Below are 8,813 nucleotides of genomic sequence, written 5' to 3'. Positions count from 1 at the left end.
TCTAAATCTAACTTTAGCATAATGCTTCTTCACATGAGTGTGATAATTAAGTTCATGCGGGGACATTATGCCATCAGTAATGTTTCTTTCTTATAAAAACATTTTGTTGTATGATGAATAATTTGGGAGCATCAAGATGTCCAACACAATGTTTTGGCAATCAACTTGTAGATACAACTAAGCAAACGAACGGGTCTGAATTATTGGATGTTATATCCATCATTAAACTAAGGTCTAATAGCCAAAAACAGAAGCATGGTACGTGTAGTATCTAACAATTACAGGGTTATGATTTTCTATGCAAATAACAACCTGTCAGTATTTACATGCTCCCGCTACTCTGCACCAAAATTCTATTAAGCGCATCATGACATATGTCAGGCATGCAGCTGGTATTTGTCTAACATTTATGAGTCGATCATCCGGGGATTTTTTGTTGTCTTCTTTTTTCTTGGGCCAAAGTCATTTCTTCAAGTGTAAAGAAGCAAACACCTATTTATAGGTCCAGCACTGAAGCAAGGTACAAATCTTTGGCAACACCCAGAGCTAAAATATGGATGCAGTCCTTGCTTCAAGAACTTCAAGTTAAGATGACCCAACCAACATACCTATAGTGTGATAATTTGGGAGCAGCATATTTGGCCGCTAATTCAGTTTTTCATGCACACTCAAACATATCGTTATCCACTTTAATTTTGTTAGGAAAGGAGTTCTTAGCAAGCAACTGGAAATTCACTTTGTTCTTTCAAAGGATCAAGTTAATGGTTTCACAAAACCACTTGCTACGCGTAACTTTGAGGAATTCAAACAAAACCTTAACTAGGCCAAGTTGTGGTTAAGGGAAGTTGTTAGAAGTAGGACCCCTTTCTATAGGAATACCTCATGTATTAGACTTGTAATCCCACATTACTTGTACAAGCAAGTGCATCCCTATAAATACATATCAAAGGGCTCTGGATATCCATCCAAGTAAAACCCCAAAACGTCAATTTTGACAACTACCCAAAGTTTTCCAATTTCACTCTACGTTGGAGTAAGTAACACACAAGTTGATGAACTGTGAACGCAGAATAGCAAGTGGTGATGCATTTATATAGGAGTAACAGCATGTGTATGCTGAGGAAAGACTCTGACATTCATAGATGGATAGATATAAGCTTGCATCGTGTCCACTTTTCAAGGTCTCATTTCTGATCCATAAGCTTATATATAGGCATTGAACCGTGCACCGATTACATTAGTCACACTTGTAAAATGATGACCAATTAGCTGATCTACAAAAGAAGCTACTACTGCAACTACTACTAATTAATTGACCAATATCTCCATTTCATCAACCAATCAACCAAGCTGTATGTACACAATCCCAATATTTTTCTTTCGGTTGCAGTTACTGCAAAAACTCTTCTTACGAATCTATGACCCCCTCATTTTACTTACACCAAATTATTCCGGTATAAACGCACGCGCATGCTCTGTTTTCCTTTCATTTTGGAGATGCATGCACCAGCGTAAGAAATTAAGCGCAAGGGACTCTACTCCTCGCCACCATTATTTGGTTGCTTCTCCATGACAAATTCGTGTTGCCTTTCTGTATAAGTTGTTTGTAATGGAGGGCCGGAGGAATAAGATGCCATATGCTTGTTCATCCCATGATGCTAGTCTCTTACTACTGTGCTGCCTGAGAAATGCTTAGAGAGAAGGTTGTGTTTCAGGTTCATCACCAGTCTGAAGATCACGTAGCACGGTAATTGCATGAATGCTACCGCAAAGTACCTGCACAACAAGTTCAGAGGAGAAAACTTGGTTAAGCCTGTGGTCACAGGAAATTAAATTAATAAAATGTACGTGAAACCTTTTGATCGAGGATTTTTTTTGCTATTGTTTAGTGGTAATGAGAAATTACCACAAAGGTGCCAGATTAGCTGAGAGGTCGAGAAATGGGTAGGGCCACCTGTAAATATTCAAACAAGTGTTCAGTGAAAGGAAGAATATGTGCAAGTAGTTATCTCTCTAGCAAGGGATGGAAGCTGAAAATATTACCAGATTGGGGTTGATGCATGGACAATCCACTGGAATACGACATAAAGTGCAGTCCATAGGAAGAAATATGCAATCCGGAACCATGGGAAGCGCTGTAAAAAATTTGTGAATTGGAAGGAAATGTCGTGAGTAAAGCTGTAAAAACCATGTATCAACTTTCTTGGGTGATGAGGTTCATCCATTTACCAGGCTATTTAGGGACGCTTCGCCGAGCAGGAAAACAGCGTTGACCGAGTGCATTCCTATCAGTAACTGTCAGAAGAGGATCAAGTCAGCAAACTGATTACTGTCAATTAAACGATAGGCATGGAAGTAGTGAAATTAACAAGCATACTCACAAAATTCATGCTGTAATCTTTGACAGTAAGGAATGGGAAAATGATGAACCAAAACACACAATCTGTAAGCATCACAGCTCCTGCGTTTGTCTGTCATCAGATATAGAGATGTCAGAATACAAGTTTGGTGAAACCGTAGTGAATTGATAACAATTGTCTTGCATAAGCTGCTTGATTATTAAAAAAATCTTTCCTTTTTTAGAAAATAGAGACAGCTGAAAACCAATAAAAACTTGATTAAACTCTTTTTCTGAAACTGAAATACGGTGCTCCTGCCCAGTCCTAGAAAATAACTGAAAATTTGTTTGTGAAGACCAATACTATCGGAGATTCACGGGAAGCTGTAGCTATGAGGTTTACTATGGAAATATGTACTGATCCCAATCTATGTTTATCTTAGCCTAGGAAGTTATCCAGTCATAACTCTGATACAGTTAGACCTATCAAATCAACTGATTAAAAAAAAGAAACAATTTGTCTTTATTCCTGATGCTACTTCTAGAAAGGCCAACTCTACGCTTGAGATATGGGGTAAGGGTGATCAAGCCCTTCAGGTGCAAGGAACTATGAGATTGGGCAATTGTGCTGGACCAACAACCATGGTGGCTCTTATGTAGGATCTGACAGACAAAGATGCTATGTGGTCACATCTGATCTTTGGGAACAGAATCCAATTCAGCAGAGCACAATTATAAACATACTTTAGTTTCTGGTGCATGATGTTAACCACCCAAGAGCACTAATAATTGCACCTGAAAAGCAAAAATTAGACCACCTCCTCCATGCAGTGCAATGCAATGCAGATGTGATGCCAGTGCAGATGTCCCTCTCATATAGCAAATCTGGAAAGGCTCCAAGTGGCCAATATTTGAGAGTTTATGGTTAGTATGGAAGCCTCTGTACCTGGTAAATGATCTGGAGCAGGTACCCCCAGAATCCAGCGATTTCTCTCGTGCCGTCATCCTCTTCATCGGCGGTTGGTTTATTGCCAGCTCCGTGGTCGGCGTAGGGCCCCAGCTCGGTGTCCGTCGCCGCCGCAACGGCATTCCAGTCAGAAAATTTGCTGCATCCGTATATTGACAGCGCCGTGGCAAGCTGAAGAATTCACAGAGAAAAACATAGCATTTTCAGATAAGGATCTTGTGGACGTGGAAGACGTAGACATGAATCATTGTGTCTGATGAATTGGTTCAAGAGACAGATCATTTCGCTTACCCCGAAGTAAATCGTCACCAGCATGAAGGTCCACCTGCGCAATAGACAGTTGAACAACCACTTAGTACATGCTGATGCTACTGAGAGCAGAATCACAAACACCAGGAAGCTAAGTATCACATTTTTGCAGACAACTTTGATGCTACCAACCAGTTACACCTCATTTTATATCTTTCCAAAAGAAAAGCACACCAGAGATTTCCCTCCCCCCAAAAAGTAATAACAGCAGATCAAAGTGGGGCTGTTAAACTAATCAGATATCAGAAAAATCTTCAATGGAACAGGTATTCCCACAACACTGACCACTGTCCTGTCTATGTTTAGTTGTGATGTTGTACTGCACGAAAAGATTGTTTCTTAAATGTGCTTGACAACACATGTCCTATGAGCTCCTCTTGCAATTATTAAGTTGAAGTACTGCATCATCAATAAAACCGCCTTCGAATTTCAAAATGCATTGATACACCAGAAAAATTGTAGTACTGAAAATGAAGGCCCTATAGGTGAGGAGTCGCTTGCTGTAGAAGCTAGGTAGCAAACTGTTGCTAGCCATCAGCTGTGCACAGTGGAACAATATATCGATTGAAAAAGAATTTGCTTGACATTCTGAATGCTCCTAATACATTTAGAATGATCAGTAGTTGATGTAATCATGAGAAATCTCTCACTTTATTCCCGGAATTAAATTTCAAATTTACAAGAGGAGAGAACATATGCCAAAGTTCCTGACCAAACCACCTTGCAGTTTTCAGCTCCAGTTAATTTACAGCATGACAGGTTTAATTTAATGGAAAGCACCAATCTTTCATCCAACTTTGCATCTTCAAAATCGCATAAGTAAAAAACATTTTCCTGGCTGTCAAAACCAAAAGTGGTTTTGAAACAAAAGAATTTTTTTATTAAGAATGGTCCAAATTTGCATTTATAAAAACGCCCAAGTACGATGTCAAATGAAACGCCCAAGTAAAATCATTTTGCTTTCTCTCAGAAGTCAGAACAAAAATAAAGAGTTTTTGAAAAAAAAGTACACTGGAGTATTACAAGAGAGGAGCAGTGGGAGCATACTGTGTGCAGTAGCAGAAGATGTACACTGGAGTATTAAAGCAAGGATTTTTTTAAAAAAGAAAGATATAGTACACTGTATTAGAAGAAGCAGCTGAGGTGAAAAGGATGGGTTATAGTAGTGGCTTACTGCGTGTAGTAGTAGAAGATGCTGCCGCCATCGGAGATGACGATGACGATGAGGAGGCTGAAGAGGACGAAGAAGGAGACGAGCCTGTAGGCGAGGAGCCAGGCCGGGTGGATGTCCCGTAGGCAGGGCCGCCACGCCTCGTCGTCGTACAGCAGCCCGTCGGGCCTCCTATTCCTCCGCTCCTTGTCGACGGCGCCGCCCGGGCGGCGGTGCGAGCCGGGCCCCTCGTGGCGCCAGATGAGGTAGGCCGCTGCGACGACGCAGCAGAGCACCCAGAGCCCGCACACGGCCACCCGCCACTGCAGCCAGAAGTGCAGGTCCGTGGTGTCCGCCCCCGCCGCCGTCGGCTGCCAGGACCGCGTCGTCGAGCCCCCCGCCGTGAACCGCATCGCCTAGCCGCGAGACGCCTTCAGTCGGTCCGTGCCAGCATGCGCGCGCTCGCCGCCGCAGGAAAGAAACAGCACAGAATCTCTTCAGTTCTTGCAATGCAGGTTGCGGCGAGGTGCTCTGCTTGAGTCTCTCTCCGTTCGCGTCGGGCTAAAGAAGACGGAGACGAAGATGGCAATGCAGGGGAAGGGTCGCAACAAACTAACAGACAGGGAGGCTGCACGCGAGTGGCATGCGGCAGGGGAGGCTCGGACGCGATCGAGGAGGAAGAAGAAAGAAACAGAGGTGGTGGTGTGTGGCGTGAGGTCGGAAAGATGCCGAGCTTGGCGTCACAAGATAGATGTGCGTGCCTAGCTTCGTCGCTCACACTCACTCGCTCGCTTAACCAACGATGGAAGAAACAGACAATGCTTGTACCAATCTGGCAATCTACTATCTAGCAGTAGTATCTTGCAATGTGAGGAGGGGATTGGAGGGAGATGCTTGGAGGCCAGGAGGAGATAAAGGTAAGAAGAGGGGAGGGAGCTGCAAGCTGTTTGTGGGGTTGGGGGAGAATGAGATGCTTTGCTTCTCCCTTTCCTTCCACCCTTTGCACCGGAGTGAGGGGATGATGAAAATCAGATCGATCTTGGGTATATATACACACACATGCAAGAGCATCTACACTTATCCTCTTCACACTTCCTACTCCACCGGCCATTGTTAATTGGACATCTTCTTTTTCTAATCTCACATTTCCTTCTCAGTCAAGAATCAACCAAGAACCTTGCTGAGCTGGCTGTAGAGAGAGAATGTGAGTGTAATAGAATGTGTGGTTTGGAGGAGGGGTAAAGTAAAACAGGGTAGAGGGAGCTGGCTTCCGTGTGAGAGGGGCCATCGCCATTGCTGTGGTCGGACAGTGCAGATGCTTTTGGCATTGACCGGAGTCAGCCACTGTGGTCGGGCTGGCCGTGCCGCAGAACTGCCGGCTTGCTTTTGGTTCCGTCGGGCTCGGGGAGTGTAGTCGTGACACGCCACCACGACCGACACACCTAGCCAGCCTATGGCCATGGCCATGCATGGCCCGTCATTTCCTTTCCTTTTTCTTCTTTTGTTTCTAGCTCTTTTTACACGCGTAAACAGGTGATTTTGTTTTTCAAATTTCCACAGCGTACACGCCGGACCGGACTGGTGCATGAGAGCATCTCCAATAGACGCGCTATATAGCCCGCGCGGCATAAAAACGTCCGATATAGCGCGCGCGGGACAGAATGTGGCGCTCCAGCAGGCGCGGTAAACGGCGCGGCGCTGTAAAAATTTTAGGGCGCGCGGCTTTTTTCACAATCCGGAGCGGCATATCCGGCGCGTCGGCTACGGCGCGCGGCATCGCTCGTCCAAGCGCGAAAAGCCAACGGGCCGGAAAATTCTTCCCCGCGCCCGCGCCTTCATTTCCCCACCTACCGCCGGCGCGAAATCCAGCCGCCGCCGGTCAACTCCGCCGCCGCCCCCGCTTCTGCGCGCCGCCGCGTCGTAGATCCGCGTCGCCCGCACCTCCTCCTGGCAGCGGCGGACGCTCCGCCGCACTGTGTCGCTCGCGCGGCCGCCATCGACGAGTTGTAGTCGGCGGTCCTTCTCCGCGGCCCCCTTCGCGCCGCCGTCGCGTTCTCCTCCGCGCAGAGCGTCGACATGTCGTCCTCGTCGTCCTCGAGCTTGCTTGCAACATGGCGCGCCCATGGTGCTCGCCCATTTGCTCGCAAGGTATGAACCTCCGCCGGCCGGCCTCTATTATACTCGCAAAGTAGCTACAAAAGTTCATAGTGAAGTAATTTCATACATATGTTTGTAGAGTTCCTCATATGATTCATCGGATGACGAGTTCGACCAAGAAGAAGAGGAGAACATATCGATACTATTAGCATACCGCGCCGTTAAGAGGCCAAAATTTGGTGGATCGGTGTTCGGTAGACGAGAGTTGTGGAGAGAAAGGATTGAAGGGCATGAGAAGTTGATGCGGTCGTATTTCAATGAGAATCCGATTTTCCCCGAAAGCTATTTTCGGCGGCGTTTCCGGATGAGTCTCAACTTGTTCAAGCACATTGCAACGGAGGTCACCAAATATGATCGCTTCTTTGAGCAAAGGAGGAATGCCGCGGAGAACTTGGCCATAGCACATATCAAAAGGTGACCGCCGCCTTGCGTATGTTGGCATATGGTATACCGGCGGATCTTATTGATGATCATTTGGCCATGGGAGAGAGCACTTCTATCTTGTGTGTGAAGCGTTTTGTCGTTGCAATTGTCAATGTCTTTGGCTCCACATACTTGAGAGCCCCCAATGCTCAAGACACGGCAAGGCTTTTGGAGATCAATGCCAACCGGGGGTTTCCTGGTATGCTTGGTTCCATTGATTGTATGCATTGGAGTTGGAAGAATTGTCCAGCGGCATGGCATGGACAATTCAAAGGCTACAAGAAGGATGCCACCATAGTACTTGAAGCGGTGGCCGACCAAGAGACTTGGATATATATGGCATGCTTTCTTTGGAATGCCCGGATCTTGCAATGACATCAATGTTCTTCAACGGTCACCACTAATGACAAGACTTGCAATGCGGGAAGGTCCATTGGTGGAGTTTGAAGCAAATGGCCACAAGTACAACTATGGCTACTTCCTCGCCGACGGCATATATCCAAGGTGGCAAACATTTGTGAAGCCAATTATTCAACCAAGAGGTAAAAAGCAAACTCAATTCCACAATGCCCAAGCGGCGGCTAGGAAAGATGTAGAGAGAGCATTTGGGATTTTGCAAGCCCAATTTGCCATTGTTAGAGGACCGGCTAGATTTTGGGATCAAGAATGCCTTTGGTATATCATGACCGCGTGTGTAATCATGCACAACATGATTATAGAGGATGATCGCGGAAAAGATGTGGATCATACCCACTACGACTTGATGGGGGTTCCCGTGCAAGTGACGAGGTCCTCACATAGGATTGCCCGATTCATTGCCTCATACCATGCCATTCGGTGCAACGACACACATGATGAGCTTCAAAAAGATCTCATGGAAGAATGGTGGAATTGGAATGGACAACAATAGTTGCATATTTGTTGTATTTGTTTGAAAACTATGTGTTGTATTATCTCAAAACCATGTTGTATTGTTGTATGTTGGACGTGTTGTATTTGGTGTGAAGTATTGTTGTGAACAATGTATTGTATTTGGATGGTACAATATATTTGTGAATTTTTATATATTGTTTGATCTTCTTGGATGCATACTTGTGTGTGTTTGTTGTTTGCGCCGCGCCCGCACGCTGCAAAATGGCGCGTCCGGCGGAGGTGCTATTTTACCGCGCCAACGCGCGCTGCAAAATGGCGCACCCGGCGGAGGAGAAATCGATCCGGCGCACGGCAACGGTTTAGCGCGCGCAGATTTTTGCTTTTGGCGCGCCGCGATATAGCGCGCCTGCTGGAGATGCTCTGACTTGATATCTAATAATGCTTCCTTTGGATGCTTGCATTGTGGGCTAAATACTGTATTCGGTGGAATGTTCAATATCTAGGATATTGATGTTGATCGAGAGCGAATGTCAATATTTCTGTTTAGATGTGTTAGATATTCAAAACCTAAACATGATACTGAAGTTGAGTGTCAA

The 8,813-nt window shown here is 45.5% G+C and overlaps 1 protein-coding gene across 1 annotated transcript; it reads right to left on the bottom strand.

Moving 5' to 3' along the window:
* Positions 1-1,334: 1,334 nt before the first annotated feature.
* On the bottom strand, positions 1,335-5,177 carry LOC124686043. Its single transcript, XM_047220050.1, has 8 exons — positions 4,789-5,177; positions 3,597-3,630; positions 3,285-3,476; positions 2,382-2,471; positions 2,230-2,295; positions 2,044-2,135; positions 1,907-1,954; positions 1,335-1,776 (listed from the first exon to the last, which is right to left on the bottom strand). The coding sequence occupies exons 1-8, from the start codon at positions 5,175-5,177 to the stop codon at positions 1,659-1,661; spliced, it is 1,029 nt and encodes a 342-aa protein (XP_047076006.1). The 3' UTR covers positions 1,335-1,658.
* Between the last annotated feature and the right edge of the window lie 3,636 nt (positions 5,178-8,813).

This window comes from Lolium rigidum, chromosome 2 (assembly GCF_022539505.1).
Source record: "Lolium rigidum isolate FL_2022 chromosome 2, APGP_CSIRO_Lrig_0.1, whole genome shotgun sequence".
Classification (NCBI taxonomy): domain Eukaryota; kingdom Viridiplantae; phylum Streptophyta; class Magnoliopsida; order Poales; family Poaceae; genus Lolium; species Lolium rigidum.
This window is presented reverse-complemented; position numbering and strand designations above follow the sequence as displayed.